The sequence below is a fragment of the Gadus morhua genome, chromosome 3 (genome assembly GCF_902167405.1).
Source record: "Gadus morhua chromosome 3, gadMor3.0, whole genome shotgun sequence".
In the NCBI taxonomy this organism is placed as follows: domain Eukaryota; kingdom Metazoa; phylum Chordata; class Actinopteri; order Gadiformes; family Gadidae; genus Gadus; species Gadus morhua.
In genome coordinates this window covers 30,649,997-30,671,906 of record NC_044050.1, presented here as the reverse complement: position 1 = coordinate 30,671,906, position 21,910 = coordinate 30,649,997, and the positions used below count along the sequence as shown (strand labels likewise).

Sequence of the window (21,910 nt, the reverse complement as noted above, 5' to 3'; positions counted from 1 at the left end):
TGACTGAACGAGCAGTGTAGGGATCGACGACCACCTCCGAAGACAGCCAATCAGAGCCCGGGAGGGGGCGGACCCCGGTGGGTAGCAACAGTTGCCCCGGTGAAGACAGGCGCCATAGTCACGGTAGTCCTGGCGACGACCACTAAGCAACGACAATCAACAACTGTCCAAATCTCTAAGGAACAACTTTTCGGACAATCCAAGTACAACACTGGGGTAACTTAAACATGATTCATTTCAATTTCTTATCTTAATGAGTACAAAGCGCGTTCCCGGGTGTTTCAGTGTCGCGGTAGCGCGCGGCTGACGGAGTGTTGTCATGTCAACCCGATAGGAGACAAAATGGCGGAGGGGGGAATCTTACTCCTCTTACCTCAGATCGTTATGGAGATCGAACAATGTTTTTAAAATAGTTTTACAGGATATGTGTATGAGCAGAGGTGTGTTGGTGCTTGTTTGAATACTGCAGTACGAGGAGGCAGAAGAGTAGCTGAGTGTTAACTTAAGGACCAGCGGGTCTCCTGACTTGTTGACTGCCCACTAGCTCCCAGGCTAGCAGAACAGCTCACAGTCACATGTTAAACACGTCTAACATGTTTATCATCTTAGACGTGCTAACACACAATGACACCGAAGTGGTCGAGAATGTGCTGACTGGCGGACATTCAAATTGAATGTTTATTTTGAGTAACTTAACACAAAGTTTCGGGACTTGACATGGAGGTTGACCCAGTGGATACACAAAGTGGTCCGATGGTGTGTTCCAGATGACTCGGACACCAGCCTTCCGAGTTTCAAGTGGAGAAATCTGCCAGCTTTCTTGCGGCATTTCACGGAGGCATTTTAAATGCTCTTACACACTTGTTTACATTGCTACTTTATTCCAGTCACCAATTTATGCATTGCATGGTCTTGCTGTGCGTGCAATATAAAGTTAAAGTTATGTTGTTTGTTTTTGAGCTGAGTTGCTAAAGGGGTTAATGTAGCTAACATAAAAAACTAAGAGTCAATGACATATCAAAAAGACGAATGGGAATGCTATAAGTGCTACGAGACAGGAAATGAAGGCTGGTGTCCGAGGCATCTGGAACACACGAGGTTTGCCTTGTACTGTGGGAGGGGCTTCAGAGTGATCGACACGTCTGATGGCGTTAGCTTGTTATACTGTGGGAGGGGCATCAGAGTGATTGACAGGTCTGATGCTGTTAGCTCTGAGTGCAGCTGCCACTCCCACTGTGGGAGGGGCATCAGAGTGATTGACAGGGTATCCGATTACTGCTCTTCTTTCACTTCTCGTTAATGCTTATGGTTAGTCATCAAGTGTAATCACGTTATAACATTTCACTATTGTAGTTTATGAGTTATTAACATTTCATACACATCAGACCGAATATGGCTCTTTTATTCTTTGCTCATTCACTGTTTTCAATATTTTCTGTCATTGAGCGTCGTCTGTTATCTCTTTGCCAGTTCAGTGTCTCCGATCGCCAGTTGCCATGGCAACTTCCGGATACTCTGAGGACCTTCAGTCTCAGCAGGGCAACACAGTAACCATGGCGATGCCTGCCGCCGCCGCGCCCTCGGCTTCGAAGCCCGCACACTTCCTGTCTGAGATTTCGCCAACTTCTGTCGCTATTACGACATCTAACCAATCAGCAGCCGCGTCCAAATCAAGACAGGAAGCCCTTTGTGCCCAGGTCACCGCCACCATGTCCCAGAAGGCCGTGCTGCTCCCCGGCGCCACGCAGCAGTACAGCGCCACCGAGGTCCAGAAGAGCAACGGGCAGAGCTCCCCTCAGTACATTATCGTGACCGTCACAGGTGAGGGGGATGGAACACACACACGCACGCACAGACACACGCACACAGACACGCACGCACGCACAGACACACGCACACCCACAGACACGCACGCACAGACACACGAGACCTTGAATCGTCCAACGTGTGACAGAATATAGCTGTCATCTCCAGTCTGCTCCTCAATGACCGACGGCTCCAAGGGCCTGACTCTCAGAGCAGCTCCCCTCCCTGCTCCTCCTCCCCCTCTTCCTCCTGCTCCTCTTCCTCCCCCCTCCTCCTCTTCCTCCTCCTCCTCCTCCTCTTCCTCTTCCTCTTCTTCCTCCTCCTCCTCCTCTTCCTCCCCCACCTCCTCCTCCTCTTCCTCCCCCACCTCCTCCTCCTCTTCCTCCTCCTCCTCCTCCTCCTCTTCCTCCTCTTCCTCCCCCTCCTCCTCTTCCTCCCCCACCTCCTCCTCCTCCTCCTCTTCTTCCTCCACCTCCTCCTCCTCCTCCTCCTCCTCTTCTTCTTCCTCCTCCTCCTCCTCCTCTTCCTCCCCCTCCTCTTCCTCCCCCTCCTCCTCCTCTTCCTCCCCTTCCTCCCCCTCCTCCTCTTCCTCCCCCTCCTCCTCCTCCTCTTCCTCCCCCTCCTCCTCTTCCTCTTCTACCTCCTCCTCTTTTTCCTCCTCCTCCTCCACCTCCTCCTCCTCTTCTTCTTCCTCCTCCTCCTCCTCCTCCACCTCCTCCTCCTCTTCTTCTTCCTCCTCCTCCTCCCCTTCCTCCCCCTCCTCCTCTTCCTCCCCCTCCTCCTCCTCCTCCTCCTCCTCTTCCTCTTCTACCTCCTCTTCCTCTTCTTCCTCCTCCTCCTCCACCTCCTCCTCTTCTTCTTCCTCCTCCTCCTCCTCCTCCTCCTCCTCCTCCTCCTCCTCCTCCTCCTCCTCTTCTTCTTCCTCCTCCTCCTCCTCTGGGGCTCAGAGCCACTGAAAGGGGACATCTTTTCAAAGCGTAACCAGTGCAGGAGAGATGCGCTGTAATATCATCTGGTTCTGACAGCATTAACATGGATGGATGGCCCTGGATGCTGTAGGACTCACTACTGGACTGGTGTGTCCTGGTGGGGAAGGGAATGCATTCTGAGAATAGCCTAATGAGGCCGGTTGCTAGGAGGCAGAGCAGCTAATGAGGGCCAGCGGGGAAAGGCAGTGATCTCCTGCTGATGTCTTAAGAGAAGAGAGGGTTCTCTATGTAGAAGAACACAGACAACAAATGTTATGGCATGAACTATCCCCTTATCCTGCAGCAGTTCATGTTACTGTTATCGTTTCTTTGACGTTTTGCCGCAGGCAACATGGACGGCCTGCCGACACGTTTGTGATTTCTATAGTAAGTCAGTCATTGAATTCTATTTATGTCTCTATTTCTTGACCATTGATTAGTGCTGTTGGTCAGCAGGTCATGAGACGGTGGGCATGAATGTGATTCGCCCCGTGCTCGTATTCTGAATGTTTATTTTGGGCTGGGCTATTAATGGAGTTTTTTTTTTTTTTTTTTTTTTCAGGCTAGTATGAAGTAACACCTATGCACTTTCACCCAGAGAGAGAGAGAGAGAGAGAGAGAGAGAGAGAGAGAGAGAGAGAGAGAGAGAGAGAGAGAGAGAGAGAGAGAGAGAGAGAGAGAGAGGGAGAGGGAGAGGGAGAGGGAGAGGGAGAGGGAGAGGGAGAGAGACTGACTCACTCAGTGAATTTGACTGTCTGACGCAAGACCATTCGGGGCCAGAAATCTTAACTTCAGCCGCAGCCTGAGGACTTAAAGGATCTCTCTGTTGAGGCCCACGTCCAGATGTAAATCAGCCCACATGTTTTTATTATCTCACCCCCTCAGGGTGTGTTATTGGCAGCCATTTATTTTGTTTGACACTTCTGGAGGGAGAGAGACGGGGACTGTTACGGAAGCAAGCTTGTGTCAGGGCCGGAGTCAACAGGCCCTTCAACCAGAGCCAGCCGTATGTCAATGCCTCGCCAACCGCCTGTTTGTGAACGACGGGGGAGTTGAAAAGAAATCATGGCTTATTTACATCTCTACATAGACGACAGTAACCTGGGCTCTCAACAGACCGGCCAAAATGTATACCATGAACGGTGTATTTGTTGTTGCGATGCTCCATCAATCAATGTCGGTGGACCACAAGGGTTTATCTTATTCTACAGTAATGTTACATCTCACATGCATCAAGATTACCGAGAAGTCAAATGAGTTCTCAGTGATGGGGAAAGGGAACTTCCTGAAGCCAGCTCGCTAAAGCCCAACCCACACCGGCAGCGCTGCAAAAAGAACGCCTTCAGGCCACTGTCCTACTCCCTAGCCCCCACCGCCCCACTGTCCTACTCCCTAGCCCCCACCGCCCACTGTCCTACTCCCTAGCCCCCACCGCCCCACTGTCCTACTCCCTAGCCCCCACCGCCCCACTGTCCCACTCCCTAGCCCCCACCGCCCCACTGTCCTACTCCCTAGCCCCCACCGCCCCACTGTCCTACTCCCTAGCCCCCACCGCCCCACTGTCATACAGGCACTGTTCTAAAGCTGTTGTACATCCCGGCTTGATACAAGGTCCTGTGCATATGGAGATTGTTGATGCACTAGATGAATAATTCCACAATGCAAAAAGACGGCAATGACAGTAAATAATGGGAGTAAAGTGAGTAAACCGTAAACAAAGGGCCCGACAGTACATAAGGTAACTATGAATTAATGTGACTATCATTGTTATCACAAAACAACTGGTGTAGCGTTAGGTAGCCTATACCGACTAAGTTTGTTGATCTGCTTCTTTCAACACGTAGCACAACTAGGGTTCGACCGATATGGGTTTATGGGTTGATCCCTCGTCCCCACGGCTTCCTATTGGCCAATCGACACTCGTGGAATGAGCACGGTGGCGCCTCAGAGCCGCTGTGCGGCGGGCTGAAGAACCAACGTCCTGCTGTGAAGGACGGCTGTAACAGCAACAGGAACCACCGTCCTGCTGTGAAGGACGGCTGTAACAGGAACAGGAACCACCATCCTGCTGTGAAGGACGGCTGTAACAGCAACAGGAACCACCGTCCTGCTGTGAAGGACGGCTGTGACAGCAACAGGAACCACCGTCCTGCTGTGAAGGACGGCTGTAACAGGAACAGGAACCACCGTCCTGCTGTGAAGGACGGATGTGACAGCAACAGGAACCACCGTCCTGCTGTGAAGGACGGCTGTAACAGGAACAGGAACCACCATCCTGCTGTGAAGGACGGCTGTAACAGCAACAGGAACCACCGTCCTGCTGTGAAGGACGGCTGTAACAGGAACAGGAACCACCGTCCTGCTGTGAAGGACGGCTGTAACAGGGACAGGAACCAGCGTCCTGCTGTGAAGGACGGCTGTAACAGCAACAGGAACCACCGTCCTGCTGTGAAGGACGGCTGTGACAGCAACAGGAACCACCGTCCTGCTGTGAAGGACGGCTGTGACAGCAACAGGAACCACCGTCCTGCTGTGAAGGACGGCTGTAACAGCAACAGGAACCACCGTCCTGCTGTGAAGGACGGCTGTAACAGCAACAGGAACCACCGTCCTGCTGTGAAGGACGGCTGTAACAGGAACAGGAACCACCATCCTGCTGTGAAGGACGGCTGTAACAGCAACAGGAACCACCGTCCTGCTGTGAAGGACGGCTGTTACAGCAACAGGAACAGGAACCACCGTCCTGCTGTGAAGGACGGCTGTAACAGCAACAGGAACAGGACCAGGACCAGTGGCTATGATCACAGAGATGGAGTGGCTGGTAATTACAAAGGGAATCAATGTTCAGACAGGAGTTGGTCTCTGCCATGTTGTGGACACGTCTGGTAGACCAGTACCACAAACCACCCAAAGGACCATGTTGTTGTGGATGGTACTGCCCCTCACAGCCCCTGTGCTGGACGGATAAAGGTTCGATAATAAAACATGAGATCTGAGGCAGCGGCCATCCAGGGAAGATCCTGCAGCACTAGGAGGGGGCGGGGAGACCGAGTGGAGGTCGGTCTCACCTGCCCCCCCCATCAGGGTGGAGGTCTGTCACCTGGCCCCCCCCATCAGGGTGGAGGTCTGTCACCTGGCCCCCCCATCTGGGTGGAGGTCTGTCTCACCTGGACCCCCATCAGGGTGGAGGTCTGTCACCTGCCCCCCCCCCCCCCCCCATCAGGGTGGAGGTCTGTCACCTGCCCCCCCCCCCCCATCTGGGTGGAGGTCTGTCTCACCTGGACCCCCATCAGGGTGGAGGTCTGTCACCTGGCCCCCCCATCTGGGTGGAGGTCTGTCTCACCTGGACCCCCATCAGGGTGGAGGTCTGTCACCTGCCCCCCCCCCCCCATCAGGGTGGAGGTCTGTCACCTGCCCCCCCCCCCCCATCTGGGTGGAGGTCTGTCTCACCTGGAACCCCATCAGGGTGGAGGTCTGTCACCTGGCCCCCCCATCTGGGTGGAGGTCTGTCTCACCTGGACCCCCATCAGGGTGGAGGTCTGTCACCTGCCCCCCCCCCCCCCCATCTGGGTGGAGGTCTGTCTCACCTGGACCCCCATCAGGGTGGAGGTCTGTCACCTGCCCCCCCCCCCCATCAGGGTGGAGGTCTGTCACCTGCCCCCCCCCCCCCCCATCGGGGTGGAGGTCTGTCTCACCTGGACCCCCATCAGGGTGGAGGTCTGTCACCTGGCCCCCCCATCTGGGTGGAGGTCTGTCTCACCTGGACCCCCATCAGGGTGGAGGTCTGTCACCTGCCCCCCCCCCCCCCATCAGGGTGGAGGTCTGTCACCTGCCCCCCCCCCCCCATCTGGGTGGAGGTCTGTCTCACCTGGACCCCCATCAGGGTGGAGGTCTGTCACCTGCCCCCCCCCCCCCCCCCCCCCATCAGGGTGGAGGTCTGTCTCACCTGGCCCCCCCATCAGGGTGGAGGTCTGTCTCACCTGCCCCCCCCCCCCATCAGGGTGGAGGTCTGTCTCACCTGGCCCCCCCATCAGGGTGGAGGTCTGTCTCACCTGGCCCCCCCCATCAGGGTGGAGGTCTGTCTCACCTGGCCCCCCCCCCACCAGGGTGGAGGTCTGTCTCACCTGCCCCCCCCCCCCCATCAGGGTGGAGGTCGGTCTCACCTAGCCCCATCAGGGTGGAGGTCTGTCTCACCTGGCCCCCCCATCAGGGTGGAGGTCTGTCTCACCTGCCCCCCCCCCATCAGGGTGGAGGTCGGTCTCACCTAGCCCCATCAGGGTGGAGGTCTGTCTCACCTGGCCCCCCAATCAGGGTGGAGGTCTGTCTCACCTGGCCCCCCCCATCAGGGTGGAGGTCTGTCTAACCTGGCCCCCACCCATCAGGGTGGAGGTCTGTCTCACCTGCCCCCCCCCCATCAGGGTGGAGGTCGGTCTCACCTAGCCCCATCAGGGTGGAGGTCTGTCTCACCTGGCCCCCCCATCAGGGTGGAGGTCGGTCTCACCTGCCCCCCCCCCATCAGGGTGGAGGTCGGTCTCACCTAGCCCCATCAGGGTGGAGGTCTGTCTCACCTAGCCCCATCAGGGTGGAAGTCTGTCTCACCTGCCCCCCCCCCCCCCCCCCCCATCAGGATGGAGGCCTGTCACCTGGCCCCCCCATCCTCCTCCACCCTCCCCATGCCTCCATGCCTCCATGCCTTATCTCCCTCCTCCTCTCATCTGATCTGTGTGTTTACCTGATGGAGGATCACTCTTCCATTGGGGGAGATTAGCTGTCCAAGGCCCCTCGCCCAGCGCAGGATATAAGGAGAGCCTGCAGAGCAGGATCACCCCGAGTCCCTCTGGCACTCCCAACACATCCCCGTTCGGTGCCATGTTCTTTAACGGGGTTTACTGTGATCTGGACGGCGTTTACCGTAAGTACGTGGCCGGTCTCTGGTAGGAGTGTGCTCTGATGACCGAGGCCTCATCGTGTGTTTCTTTGTGTTTGACTCAGAGGGCTCCGTCCAATCCAATGACAGCGTGTCAGAGTCCAGCCCCCCCGCTGGGGTCCCCACCCAGGTGGTCCAACAGGTGCAGACGACGTCGCAGGTAAAGAAACAACTCAAAGACACATTCTCTCTCTGTGGCTCACAGTGTAGCACATGTTTCATTATGTACGCTCTCATTAACGATGCAATATCCTCTGTCACCAGCAGAGGTCAGTGCTGCAGGCGGTCGCTCAGAACTCTAAGAGGAGTGCAGCTCACCTGAACAGCATACAGACGGTTCACCTTAACCAAGAGGTAACAACAGCATAGACACGGTTCACCTTAACAAAGAAATAACAACAGCATGGAAAAGGTTCACCTTAACCAAGAGGTAACAACAGAGGAAGCCTTCTAGTGGCTGATGTCATTCAGGGTCAACTCTGAACACATTTGAAAAGGCTGTTATTCTTATAAGAAGTGGTACCAGCCGTTATATTCTGGAGTGATGAATAGGGTGCACAGTTCAGAGCAGGTTAGGGTTACTGGGCTACTGAAGGTCTTAATGTGTGTTTCAGGTGGACCCTGTGTACTCAGGCCAGGTCCACTATGTGGACGGGGACTCCAGCTACACCTCCACCCCCACTGTGTGAGTAGCCTGCCCCCATCTCGCCTCCTACGTACTCCAACCAAGGCCTTACCCAGTACACACATCGTGAGATCCTCAAACTAAAGCTGTCTGTCTGTCTGTCTGTCTCTCTCTGTCTCTCACTGTCTGTCTCTGTCTCTCTCTGTCTGTCTCTGTCTGTCTCTGTCTCTGTCTCTCTCTCTCTCTCTCTGTCTCTGTCTCTCTCTCTCTCTCTGTCTCTGTCTCTCTCTCTCCCTCTCCCTCTCCCTCTGTCTCTGTCTCTCTCTCTCTCTGTCTCTGTCTCTGTCTGTGTCTCTGTCTATCTCTGTCTCTGTCTCTCTCTCTCCCTCTCCCTCTCCGTCTCCGTCTCTGTCTCTCTCGTCTCGTCTCTGTCTCTGTCTCTCTCTGTCTCTGTCTCTCTCTGTCTCTGTCTGTCTCTGTCTCTCTCTCTGTCTGTGTCTCTGTCTGTCTCTGTCTGTCTCTGTCTCTCTCTCTGTCTGTGTCTCTGTCTGTCTCTGTCTCTGTCTCTCTCTCTGTCTCTGTCTCTCTCTGTCTCTGTCTCTGTCTCTGTCTGTCTCTGTCTCTCTGTCTCTGTCTCTCTCTGTCTCTGTCTCTGTCTGTCTCTGTCTCTCTGTCTCTGTCTGTCTCTGTCTGTCTGTCTCTGTCTCTGTCTGTCTCTCTCCCTCTCCAGACGGTCAGGGGGCTACCCTTACTCGCCCCTGTACTCCCAGACTCCGCCCACCGCCTCGTCCTACTACGACGCCCCGCCCTCCTCTGAGTCGGACGTCTCTGAGTCCGTGGGCGCGCAACCCGTTACCATGGGGACGGGAGGCGGAGGCTACCTCCTCCAGGGGAACTACGTCCTGGCCGGGGGGGGGGGCGGGCTGGGCGGAGCGCAGGGATACGGAAACACCAACTCACGGGCGCCGCCCGCCACGGTGAGTAACAGCCTCTGGTCTAGAGGACCTGGAGACCTACCGGAGCTCAGTGTCTGTAACAGCCTCTGGTCTAGAGGACCTGGAGCCCTACCGGAGCTCAGTGTCTGTAACAGCCTCTGGTCTAGAGGACCTGGAGACCTACCGGAGCTCAGTGTCTGTAACAGCCTCTGGTCTAGAGGACCTGGAGCCCTACCGGAGCTCAGTGTCTGTGACAGCCTCTGGTCTAGAGGACCTGGAGACCTACCGGAGCTCAGTGTCTGTAACAGCCTCTGGTCTAGAGGACCTGGAGACCTACCGGAGCTCAGTGTCTGTAACAGCCTCTGGAGACCTACCGGAGCTCAGTGTCTGTAACAGCCCATGGAGACCTACCGGAGCTCAGTGTCTATGACAGCCTCTGGTCTAGAGGACCTGGAGGCCTACCGGAGCTCAGTGTCTGTAACAGCCTCTGGTCTAGAGGACCTGGAGACCTACCGGAGCTCAGTGTCTGTAACAGCCTCTGGAGACCTACCGGAGCTCAGTGTCTGTAACAGCCTCTGGTCTAGAGGACCTGGAGACCTACCGGAGCTCACTGTCTGTAACAGCCTCTGGTCTAGAGGACCTAGAGACCTACCGGAGCTCAGTGTCTGTAACAGCCTCTGGAGACCTACCGGAGCTCAGTGTCTGTAACAGCCTCTGGTCTAGAGGACCTGGAGACCTACCGGAGCTCAGTGTCTGTAACAGCCTCTGGAGACCTACCGGAGCTCAGTGTCTGTGACAGCCTCTGGTCTAGAGGACCTGGAGACCTACCGGAGCTCAGTGTCTGTAACAGCCTCTGGTCTAGAGGACCTGGAGACCTACCGGAGCTCAGTGTCTGTAACAGCCTCTGGAGACCTACCGGAGCTCAGTGTCTGTAACAGCCTCTGGTCTAGAGGACCTGGAGACCTACCGGAGCTCAGTGTCTGTGACAGCCTCTGGTCTAGAGGACCTGGAGACCTACCGGAGCTCAGTGTCTGTAACAGCCTCTGGTCTAGAGGACCTGGAGACCTACCGGAGCTCAGTGTCTGTGACAGCCTCTGGTCTAGAGGACCTGGAGACCTACCGGAGCTCAGTGTCTGTGACAGCCTCTGGTCTAGAGGACCTGGAGACCTACCGGAGCTCAGTGTCTGTGACAGCCTCTGGTCTAGAGGACCTGGAGACCTACCGGAGCTCAGTGTCTGTGACAGCCTCTGGTCTAGAGGACCTGGAGACCTACCGGAGCTCAGTGTCTGTGACAGCCTCTGGAGACCTACCGGAGCTCAGTGTCTGTAACAGCCTCTGGTCTAGAGGAGACCTACCGGAGCTCAGTGTCTGTAACAGCCTCTGTTCTAGAGGACTTGGAGACCTACCGGAGCTCAGTGTCTGTAACAGCCTCTGGTCTAGAGTACCTGGAGACCTACCGGAGCTCAGTGTCTGTGACAGCCTCTGGTCTAGCGGACCTGGAGACCTACCGGAGCTCAGTGTCTGTGACAGCCTCTGGTCTAGAGGACCTGGAGACCTACCGGAGCTCAGTGTCTGTGACAGCCTCTGGTCTAGAGGACCTGGAGACCTACCGGAGCTCAGTGTCTGTAACAGCCTCTGTTCTAGAGGACTTGGAGACCTACCGGAGCTCAGTGTCTGTAACAGCCTCTGGTCTAGAGGACCTGGAGCCCTACCGGAGCTCAGTGTCTGTGACAGCCTCTGGTCTAGAGGACCTGGAGACCTACCGGAGCTCAGTGTCTGTGACAGCCTCTGGAGACCTACCGGAGCTCAGTGTCTGTGACAGCCTCTGGAGACCTACCGGAGCTCAGTGTCTGTAACAGCCTCTGGAGACCTACCGGCAGCCTCTGGTCTAGAGGACCTGGAGACCTACCGGAGCTCAGTGTCTGTAACAGCCTCTGGTCTAGAGGACCTGGAGACCTACCGGAGCTCAGTGTCTGTAACAGCCTCTGGTCTAGAGGACCTGGAGACCTACCGGAGCTCAGTGTCTGTGACAGCCTCTGGAGACCTACCGGAGCTCAGTGTCTGTGACAGCCTCTGGTCTAGAGGACCTGGAGACCTACCGGAGCTCAGTGTCTGTGACAGCCTCTGGTCTAGAGGACCTGGAGACCTACCGGAGCTCAGTGTCTGTGACAGCCTCTGGTCTAGAGGACCTGGAGACCTACCGGAGCTCAGTGTCTGTGACAGCCTCTGGTCTAGAGGACCTGGAGACCTACCGGAGCTCAGTGTCTGTGACAGCCTCTGGAGACCTACCGGAGCTCAGTGTCTGTAACAGCCTCTGGTCTAGAGGAGACCTACCGGAGCTCAGTGTCTGTAACAGCCTCTGTTCTAGAGGACTTGGAGACCTACCGGAGCTCAGTGTCTGTAACAGCCTCTGGTCTAGAGTACCTGGAGACCTACCGGAGCTCAGTGTCTGTGACAGCCTCTGGTCTAGCGGACCTGGAGACCTACCGGAGCTCAGTGTCTGTGACAGCCTCTGGTCTAGAGGACCTGGAGACCTACCGGAGCTCAGTGTCTGTGACAGCCTCTGGTCTAGAGGACCTGGAGACCTACCGGAGCTCAGTGTCTGTAACAGCCTCTGTTCTAGAGGACTTGGAGACCTACCGGAGCTCAGTGTCTGTAACAGCCTCTGGTCTAGAGGACCTGGAGCCCTACCGGAGCTCAGTGTCTGTGACAGCCTCTGGTCTAGAGGACCTGGAGACCTACCGGAGCTCAGTGTCTGTGACAGCCTCTGGAGACCTACCGGAGCTCAGTGTCTGTGACAGCCTCTGGAGACCTACCGGAGCTCAGTGTCTGTGACAGCCTCTGGAGACCTACCGGAGCTCAGTGTCTGTGACAGCCTCTGGAGACCTACCGGAGCTCAGTGTCTGTGACAGCCTCTGGAGACCTACCGGAGCTCAGTGTCCTGTAACAGCCTCTGGTCTAGAGGACCTGGAGACCTACCGGAGCTCAGTGTCTGTGACAGCCTCTGGTCTAGAGGACCTGGAGACCTACCGGAGCTCAGTGTCTGTAACAGCCTCTGGTCTAGAGGACCTGGAGACCTACCGGAGCTCAGTGTCTGTAACAGCCTCTGGAGACCTACCGGAGCTCAGTGTCTGTAACAGCCTCTGGTCTAGAGGACCTGGAGACCTACCGGAGCTCAGTGTCTGTGACAGCCTCTGGAGACCTACCGGAGCTCAGTGTCTGTGACAGCCTCTGTCTAGAGGACCTGGAGACCTACCGGAGCTCAGTGTCTGTAACAGCCTCTGGAGACCTACCGGAGCTCAGTGTCTGTGACAGCCTCTGCTAGAACAGGGTGAGGGGATGATGGCGGCTGGTGGGCTAGAGCGTCTTCAGAGCCTCCCTCCTGACCCCAAAGGGTGAAGCGATAGAGTGGCCACTGAAGGAGAGTGGAACCTGCCGATATAACCCCGGCCCCGTACTCAGGTGGGGCCAATCGGGTCATTAAGAGACTGAGGCCGAGCCCTTCATAGGCAGCTATGACCAGAGGGGGTGCAGGGGGTGGTCCCAGCCTTGACCGTATGCCCCCCCCCCCCCCCCCAGGTGCAGTGGCTGTGTGAGAACTACGAGGGGGCGGAGGGGGTGAGCCTTCCGCGCTGCACCCTGTACTGCCACTACCTGCTGCACTGCCAGGAGCACAAGCTGGAGCCCGTCAACGCCGCCTCCTTCGGGAAGCTGATCCGCTCTGTGTTCATGGGCCTGAGGACACGCAGGCTGGGCACCAGGTAGAACGCCACACAGACACAGAGACCCCCAGGGACAGTCACACAGACACAGAGACCCCCAGGGACAGACACACAGACACAGAGACCCCCAGGTAGACCGCCACACAGAGACCCCCAGGTAGACCGCCACACAGACACAGAGACCCCCAGGTAGACCGCCACACAGACACAGAGACCCCCAGGGACAGACACACCGACACAGAGACCCCCAGGGACAGACACAGAGACCCCCAGGTAGACCGCCACACAGAGACCCCCAGGTAGACCACCACACAGACACAGAGACCCCCAGGTAGACCACCACAGACACAGAGACCCCCAGGTAGACCGCCACACAGACACAGAGACCCCCAGGTAGAACGCCACACAGAGACCCCCAGGTAGACCACCACACAGACACAGAGACCCCCAGGTAGACCGCCACACAGACACAGAGACCCCCAGGTAGAACGCCACACAGACACAGAGACCCCCAGGTAGACCGCCACAGACACAGAGACCCCCAGGGGACAGACCCCCAGGGGTCAGACACAGACCCCCAGGGGGTATAGGCTGGGGACCAGGTCAGACACCCAGACACGCGGCAACGTCTGGGGGGCCGAGGACTGACAGAGTTTGTGTGTGTGTGTGTGTGTGTGTGTGTGTGTGTGTGTGTGTGTGTGTGTGTGTGTGTGTGTGTGTGTGTGTGTGTGTGTGTGTGTGTGTGTGTGTGTGTGTGTGTGCGTCTCCAGGGGTAACTCTAAGTACCACTACTACGGCCTGCGTATCAAGTCCGGCTCCCCGCTGCTGAGGCTGATGGACGAGCAGCAGCACCTGGCCATGAGGCAGCAGCCGTTCAGCCAGAAGCACAGGTAGAGACCCCCCCCACAGGTAGACCCCCCACAGGTAGAGACCCCCCCCCACAGGTAGACCCCCCACAGGTAGAGACCCCCCCCACAGGTATACCCCCCACAGGTAGAGACCCCCACAGGTAGACCCCCCACAGGTAGAGACCCCCCCCACAGGTAGACCCCCCCCACTGGTAGACCCCCCCCCCACAGGTAGAGACCCCCCCCCACAGGTAGACCCCCCACAGGTAGAGACCCCCACAGGTAGACCCCCCCCCACAGGTAGACCCCCCCCCCGACAGGTAGAGACCCCCACAGGTAGAGACCCCCCCCACAGGTATACCCCCCACAGGTAGACCCCCCCCACTGGGAGACCCCCCACATGTAGACCCCCCACAGGTAGACCCCCCACAGGTAGACCCCCCCACTGGGAGACCCCCCACAGGTAGACCCCCCCCCACAGGTAGACCCCCCACAGGTAGAGACCCCCCAGGTAGACCCCCCTCAGGGAGACCCCCCACAGGGAGACCCCCCACAGGTAGAGACCCCCCAGGTAGAGACCCCCCAGGTAGAGCCCCCCCCTCACGCTGATCCCTGGCTGCTCTGCTCCAATAGGACCAAGCCGGTGCAGAAGGCGGAGGGCTTCACCAATGGGCTGTCGGGGGGGGCGGGTCTTCAGACGGCCGGCCTTGGGGACATCTCATCCCAGGTGCAGCAGTACCAACAGTTCCTGGGTAAGGGACACGCACACACGCATGTACAAGCACACACACACAAACATACACTCACACACATCTGGGTGTACTTCTTTTCTGATTATAGATCTAAAGATCTAAGACTCCAACGGTGATAAAACATTTCCGATTGAGCTGTGTAACGACCACAGGCCTGAGTGTATGTGTGGTACAATGTGGTGTAACAGTAACACTCAGTGGCTGATGTTCTGCCCGCCCGGTAACAGTAACACTAATTTGCTGATGTTCTGCCCGCCCGGTAACAGTAACACTCAGTGACTGATGTTCTGCCCGGTAACAGTAACACTCAGTGACTGACGTTCTGCCCGGTAACAGTAACACTCAGTGGCTGATGTTCTGCCCGGTAACAGTCACACTCAGTGGCTGATGTTCTGCCCGGTAACAGTAACACTCAGTGGCTGATGTTCTGCCTGGTAACAGTTACACTCAGTGGCTGATGTCCTGCCCGGTAACAGTAACACTCAGTGGCTGATGTTCTGCCCGCCCGGTAACAGTAACACTCAGTGACTGACGTTCTGCCCGGTAACAGTAACACTCAGTGGCTGATGTTCTGCCCGGTAACAGTCACACTCAGTGGCTGATGTTCTGCCCGGTAACAGTAACACTCAGTGGCTGATGTTCTGCCTGGTAACAGTTACACTCAGTGGCTGATGTCCTGCCCGGTAACAGTAACACTCAGTGGCTGATGTTCTGCCCGCCCGGTAACAGTAACACTCAGTGACTGACGTTCTGCCCGGTAACAGTAACACTCAGTGGCTGATGTTCTGCCCGGTAACAGTTACACTCAGTGACTGACGTTCTGCCCGATAACAGTTACACTCAGTGGCTGATGTCCTGCCCGGTAACAGTAACACTCAGGCCCCGTCCACACGAAGCCGAAACAGGCGAAACCGTTCCGGTTTCGATCTATCCGGTTTCGGAGTATCTCCGTAAAGACGGAGTCAAGCGAAACCGGGTAGATCGGTAGAAACGCTGTAGTACCCATTCCAGGCCCATAAGGGGCGCTGCTTCTGCTACAGAAATCTTTGTTGTTGTGAGTTCTGAGACTCCGCGGGCTTAACAGTCATTGGCTAGAGGGTCGAGGGGTGGGGCGATGACGTCATGGTTTACGGTTTCAGTTGGTTTCAGGCGTCCACACGAATCCAAAACGAAACCGGGTAGATTTGAAACCACCTCAGGGTGGTTTCAGAAGTTTGCGGTTTCGGTCAGCGGATTCGCCGGCTTTGTGTGGACGGAAGGCCGAACCGTACAAGACCTTTGCGGTTTCGCCATGAAATCAGCTTCGTGTGGACGGGGCCTCAGTGGCTGATGTTCTGCCCGGTAACAGTAACACTCAGTGGCTGATGTTCTGCCCGGTAACAGTAACACTCAGTGGCTGATGTTCTGCCCGGTAACAGTAACACTCAGTGGCTGATGTTCTGCCCGGTAACAGTAACACTCAGTGGCTGATGTTCTGCCCGGTAACAGTTACACTCAGTGGCTGATGTTCTGCCCGGTAACAGTAACACTCAGTGGCTGATGTTCTGCCCGGTAACAGTAACACTCTGTGGCTGATGTTCTGCCCGGTAACAGTTACACTCAGCGGCTGGTGTTCTGCCCGGTAACAGTTACACTCAGTGACTGATGTTCTGCTCGGTAACAGTTACACTCAGTGACAGTCGTATCCCTCTCCTCCTCAGATTCCTCCCGCCAGCTGCCCAGCCTCGGGGAGGTGGACCTTGGGGGCTACGGGCTGCCTGAGGGGGTCCAGCTGGAGCACATCAAGGCCTTCCAGAGCCTGTACCGGGAGCACTGTGAGGTGAGCCCCACTGAGGACCCGTGTGGACGCAGAGACCGTAGCGGGTACCAATAGGTCTGAACCCGGCTCTGCTCCCTGCCTGTAGGCCATCCTGGACGTCATGATCAACCTGCAGTTCATCCTGGTGGAGACGCTGTGGAAATCCTTCTGGAGGTTCAGCCTGAGCAACGAGCCGCAGTCCCTGAGCCTGTGAGGCACACGCATTACTTATTCATTCAACCTTTATCTGAAAGGTTTCCCTCATTGTACCCTCATGGTACCCTCATTGTACCCTGTCGAACATGAACTAAACCAATGAAGCTGTCACACCAAAATTGTACCGGGGGCCAAAATTGTACCGCCTACGTAATCCACGTCGAGACATTACAAACCTGACTGGCAACTGATGATCGCGTCGAACGTTGCCTGGCAATGGACGATCGCGTCGAACGATGACGTCTATTATCTAAATTAAATGTATACAAGCTAGCTAGACTACGATACACTTTAAACACTCAGTTTACTAGCTAAATTCGATTAAACAATTAAATATAATACAAATATAAACTACGATACACTTGAAACTCTCAGTTTACTAGCTAAATTCAATACAATACAAATATAAAGTAAAAACCAGTGTTATCTGTATTATGTTATTTCGTCTTGATGAGCGCAAATGTTTTTTGAAACCTGCCTGGCAACGGACGATTGCGTTGATCGATGACGTAATGTTTCGACGCGGATTGCGTAGGCGCTAACTTTTTTGCCCCCGGTACAATTTTGGTGAGACAAAGCCAACAGAACGGCTTCGTGCCGACCCCCCGCCTCCAGACAGGCTAACTCTCTTAACATGTGACCCCACACGGCGGCCTCTTCAGGCACAACGAGTCCGAGAAGCGTCTCCCCAAAGCCTGCCTGGTGGTGCTGTGTAAGTTTGAGCCGGTGCTGAACTGGACCAAAGACTGTGACAACGTGCTGTACCAGACGCTGGTGGAGGTCCTGATCCCAGAGGTGCTGAGGCCCATCCCCAGTAAGTCCTACTCCTCCTCTCTGGACCAAAGGAAACAGGCTCCATCACCCACACGCCCTCATGCTCCCCCCCCCCCCCCCCCCCCCCCCCCCCCCCCCCCCCCCCCCCCCCCCCCCCCCAGGTGCCCTGACCCAGGCCATCAGGAACTTTGCCAAGGGTCTGGAGAGCTGGCTGACCAACGCCATGATGAACGTCCCCGAGGACATGGTCCGCATCAAGGTGAGACCTGCACCACGGCCACCATCTGAAGCTCACACCTCCTTCTGCTTCTGCTTCTGCTTCTTCTTCTTCTTCTTCTTCTTCTTCTTCTTCTTCTTCTTCTTCTTCTTCTGGTTCTTCTTCTTCTTCTTCTTCTTCTTCTTCTGGTTCTTCTTCTTCTTCTTCTGGTTCTTCTTCTTCTTCTTCTTCTTCTTCGAGTTCTTCTTCTTCTTCTGGTTCTGGTTCTGGTTCTTGTTCTGGTTCTGGTTCTGGTTCTGGTTCTGGTTCTTGTTCTGGTTGTTCTTGTTCTTCTTTTCTTCTTCTTCTTCTTCTTGTTCTGGTTCTTCTTCTTGCTCTGGTTCTTCTTCTTCTTCTTCTTCTTCTTCTTCTTCTTCTGGTTCTTCTTCTTCTTCTTCTGGTTCTTCTTCTTCTTCTTCTTCTTCTTCTTCTTCTTCTTCTTCTTCTTCTTCTGGTTCTGGTTCTTGTTCTGGTTCTGGTTCTGGTTCTGGTTCTGGTTCTTGTTCTGGTTGTTCTTGTTCTTCTTTTCTTCTTCTTCTTCTTGTTCTGGTTCTTCTTCTTGCTCTGGTTCTTCTTCTTCTTCTTCTTCTTCTTCTTCTCCTCACGGCTGTGCTGCCTCCTCCTCCTCCTCATGGCTGTGCTTCCCCCTCCCTCCACCAGGTGGCGTGTGTGTGTGCCTTCTCCCAGACACTGCGTCGCTACACCAGCCTGAACCACCTGGCGCAGGCCGCGCGCGCTGTGCTGCAGAACTCCGCCCAGATCACCCAGATGCTCTCGGACCTCAACCGCGTGGACTTCACCAACGTCCAGGTCTGTCCCCGGCCCCCCCCCCCCCCCCCAGGAGCAGGCCTCCTGGGCGTTGGTAGCTGACCTCAGACCCCCCCCCCCCCCCCCCCCCCCCATGAGCAGGCCTCCTGGGCGTTGCTAGCTGACCTCTGACCCCCCCCCCCCCCCCCAGGAGCAGGCCTCCTGGGCGTTGGTAGCTGACCTCTGACCCCCCCCCCCCCCCAGGAGCAGGCCTCCTGGGTGTGCCGCTGTGAGGAGGACCTGGTCCAGAGGCTGGAGCAGGACTTCAAGAGCACCCTGCAGCAGCAGAGCTCCCTGGAGCAGTGGGCCGCCTGGCTGGATGGCGTGGTGACCCGCGTGCTGAAGCCCTTCCACCTCAACCCCGCTGCCCTGCCCAAGGCCGCCAAGCTCTTCCTGCTCAACTGGTCCTTCTACAGGTGGGGCTACAGGTAGACCAGTCTACAAGTAGATAGGACCTCAACTGGTCCCTCTACAAGTAGACCAGTCTACAAGTAGATAGGACCTCAACTGGTCCCTCTACAAGTAGAGAGGACCTCAACTGGTTCTTCTACAAGTAGACCAGGCTACAAGTAGATAGGACCTCAACTGGTCCCTCTACAAGTAGAGAGGACCTCCACTACTCCCTCTACAAGTAGATAGGACCTCAACTGGTCCCTCTACAAGTAGACCAGTCTACAAGTAGATAGGACCTCAACTGGTCCCTCTACAAGTAAAGAGGACCTCCACTACTCCCTCTACAAGTAGATAGGACCTCAACTGGTCCTTCTACAAGTAGACCAGTCTACAAGAAGAGAGGACCTCCACTACTCCCTCTACAAGTAGATAGGACCTCAACTGGTCCTTCTACAAGTAGACCAGGCTATTAGTATGTAACTATAAGGGGTTAGGACAAACAGTAGATCAGACTGAATACTGCTACATGGAATAAGGTCTCCTCCTCCCCCTCCTCCTCCCCCTCCCCCTCCTCCTCCTCCCCCTCCCCCTCCTCCTCCCTCCTGCTCCTCCTCCTGCTCTTACTCCTCCCCCTCCTCCTCCTCCTCCCTCCTGCTCCTCCTGCTCCTCCTCTTCCTCCTCTTCCTCCTCTTCCTCTCAGCTCCATGGTGATCAGAGACCTGACCCTGCGCTCCGCTGCGTCCTTCGGGTCCTTCCACCTGATCCGTCTGCTGTATGATGAGTACATGTACTACCTGGTGGAGCACCGCGTGGCCGGGGCCCGCGGACAGACGCCCATCGCCATCATGGGAGAGGTGACCGACCGACAGACAGACAGACAGACAGACAGACAGACAGACAGACAGACAGACAGACAGACAGATTCGCACATACAGACAGACAGATTCGCACATACAGACAGACAGATTCGCACATACAGACAGACAGATTCGCACAGAGAGACAGACAGATTCGCACAGACAGACAGACAGATTCGCACAGACAGACAGACAGATTCGCACAGACAGACAGACAGATTCGCACAGACAGACAGACAGATTCGCACAGACAGACAGACAGATTCGCACAGACAGACAGACAGATACAGACAGACAGACAGACACTCACTCATCAAACTGAGCTCTACTTCAGGAGGTGGTGGTTGTGACTCTCTCTCTCTCTCTCTCTCTCTCTCTCTCTCTCTCTCTCTCTCTCTCTCTCTCTCTCTCTCTCTCTCTCTCTCTCTCTCTCTCTCTCTCTCTCTCTCTCTCTCTCTCTCTCTCTCTCTCTCTCTCTCTCTCTCTCTCCTCAGTTTGCCAGCAGTGCTAAGGGCCGCAGCTCCCTGGACATAGAGAAAGGTAAGACCTCCTGTCCCTCCTCTCTGCTGACGGTCAAGGCTTCCTCTCTCTGTCTCTCTCTCTCTCTCTCTCTCTCTCGCTCGCTCTCTTGACCTTGTTGTCGTTCTCCCTCAAGAAGAGGAAGAGGAGGATGAGGATGAGGAGAGTGAGGAGGACGGTGGCGGCGAGCTCCTGCTGCACTCAGGCTCCGCCCCCCTGCCCCCCGGGAAGGAGGAGGTCATGGAGCCCCCGCCCAAGATGTCCAGGGGGGGCCTGTTCCCCTCAGACTGAGACCACACACACACGTTGTGCATCGCTTGCTATAGTCCACATACCCCCCCCCGCTGCAGGGCCTTCTCAGGGTGTACTGAGTGTTTCTTCGCTGAATGTGTCTGGTGTTTTCTGAAGATGGGAGGTTCTGATTGAATGGTCCTGCGTTACCATGGTCCCCCTGCCTCTGCCCTGTGTTGCCATGGTCCCCTGCCTCTGCCTGTATCGTGTGTTGCCATGGTCCCCTCCCTGTATCGTGTGTTGCCATGGTCCCCTGCCTGTATCGTGTGTTGCCATGGTCCCCTGCCTATATCGTGTTGCCATGGTCCCCTGCCTCTGCCCTGTGTTGCCATGGTACCCTGCCTCTGCCTGTATCGTGTTGCCATGGTCCCCTGCCTCTGCGTGTATCGTGTGTGTCGCTCCCTGTGCCTTCCTGTGACTCCGGGTCCGATAGCTTTATCCGAGACCCGCTCGTCGTCATGGAGACGATGAGCCAATAGGACAGAACGTACCTTGAATGATTCATTGCCTCTGAGCAGTGCCTACCGCCCTGAGACTGGACAGCGGTCGTTGCTTGTTTTACTGACTTCTCAGCGTCGCCATAACAATATTAACACCTCAAGTGCAAATCAATTATTTTATGGATTCTTTTATTTTGTAATAATTTGGCCAAATAACAAATGGCCTTTTAAATGTGCCTTTTTAAAGAGATTTTTAATGTGGAGATATTGTATCACGAGAAATAAATGATCCTTTGCTTTAATGGATTCTGCCGTTGTAGTCGCTAACGACTCCTAAGGGTCATCCTCACTCAACACGGATTGGGTCGCGGGGCCAGTGCAACCAAGGAACGCAACCGGTTTCCATGGCAACCCCAGTGCCTACTTTGATGTCACATCTCAACAGGGAGCCTCTTTAGGGATCTTTCTGTGTATTTAAATACTTATATACCGACACTGAAGGTGTAGATTATGTCAATTTTCAGAGAACTATGTGAAGTCCTTTAGGAAACGCTATTGCTGTCAAGTCTTTTTAGTTTTTCTAAAGGTTTGCTATATTTTGTACAAATGCAGAACGATAAGAGACCCATGGGAGTCTACAGACTGCTTATCATTCATATTCCTAATTACATGTTCATTCAAATCCTTTGACCTTTTGTAAAACAAACAAAAACAAAGTGATACATCACCCCTAAATTTGTAACTGTTGAGATAAAACAATCATTTGATAAGGCAAGTAAATACTGACCTGTTTTGCATGTTTTTGTTACCTGAAGTACTATTCCCATGATGTACTCAATAAATTACAAGGTGAAACTGGATTGTACGGTGGTGGTGAACTCTTGTGAGAATCTTAATTATTGATGCGTCCTTTAAGAGTATCAGCGACTCTCTTGGGTAAAAATCATGCAATTAGTTTAGACTGAAGCACAGAAAA

At 55.4% G+C, this 21,910-nt stretch overlaps 1 protein-coding gene and 1 long non-coding RNA gene across 10 annotated transcripts; one reads left to right on the top strand and one right to left on the bottom strand.

Moving 5' to 3' along the window:
- Nucleotides 1–67: 67 nt before the first annotated feature.
- rfx1b (regulatory factor X, 1b (influences HLA class II expression)) lies at nt 68–21,794 on the top strand. 8 transcript variants are annotated; one of them, XM_030351272.1, is made up of 18 exons: nt 68–216; nt 1,471–1,821; nt 7,767–7,861; nt 7,969–8,055; nt 8,316–8,386; nt 9,057–9,303; nt 12,841–13,022; nt 13,754–13,873; nt 14,465–14,583; nt 16,284–16,402; nt 16,488–16,591; nt 17,260–17,411; nt 17,533–17,630; nt 18,288–18,437; nt 18,639–18,850; nt 19,528–19,681; nt 20,179–20,224; nt 20,343–21,794. In XM_030351272.1, the coding sequence occupies exons 2-18, from the start codon at nt 1,497–1,499 to the stop codon at nt 20,492–20,494; spliced, it is 2,433 nt and encodes an 810-aa protein (XP_030207132.1). In that variant the 5' UTR covers nt 68–216; nt 1,471–1,496; the 3' UTR covers nt 20,495–21,794. The 8 variants fall into 8 exon arrangements, with proteins under 8 accessions (XP_030207132.1, XP_030207129.1, XP_030207130.1 ...); XM_030351269.1 differs by having other exon boundaries at nt 20,340–21,794; XM_030351270.1 differs by having other exon boundaries at nt 7,966–8,055.
- LOC115540197 (uncharacterized) lies at nt 9,766–12,032 on the bottom strand. Of its 2 annotated transcripts, XR_003976132.1 has the most exons (6): nt 11,992–12,032; nt 11,694–11,773; nt 11,013–11,094; nt 10,758–10,794; nt 10,137–10,216; nt 9,766–9,858 (listed from the first exon to the last, which is right to left on the bottom strand). It is a non-coding gene; the product is annotated as an uncharacterized LOC115540197 (long non-coding RNA). The 2 variants fall into 2 exon arrangements; XR_003976133.1 differs by lacking the exons at nt 9,766–9,858; nt 10,137–10,216 and adding an exon at nt 10,521–10,567 and having other exon boundaries at nt 10,715–10,794.
- Nucleotides 21,795–21,910: the final 116 nt, after the last annotated feature.

Excerpts from the sequence above, each read along its gene's own strand:
- rfx1b (XM_030351268.1), top strand. The coding sequence starts at position 1,497 with ATGGCAACTTCCGGATACTCTGAGGACCTTCAGTCTCAGCAGGGCAAC. Across the intron at positions 8,056-8,315 it reads CGGTTCACCTTAACCAAGAG|GTGGACCCTGTGTACTCAGG; the intron begins GTAACAACAGCA and ends TGTGTGTTTCAG. Across the intron at positions 19,682-20,178 it reads CCATCGCCATCATGGGAGAG|TTTGCCAGCAGTGCTAAGGG; the intron begins GTGACCGACCGA and ends CTCTCTCCTCAG.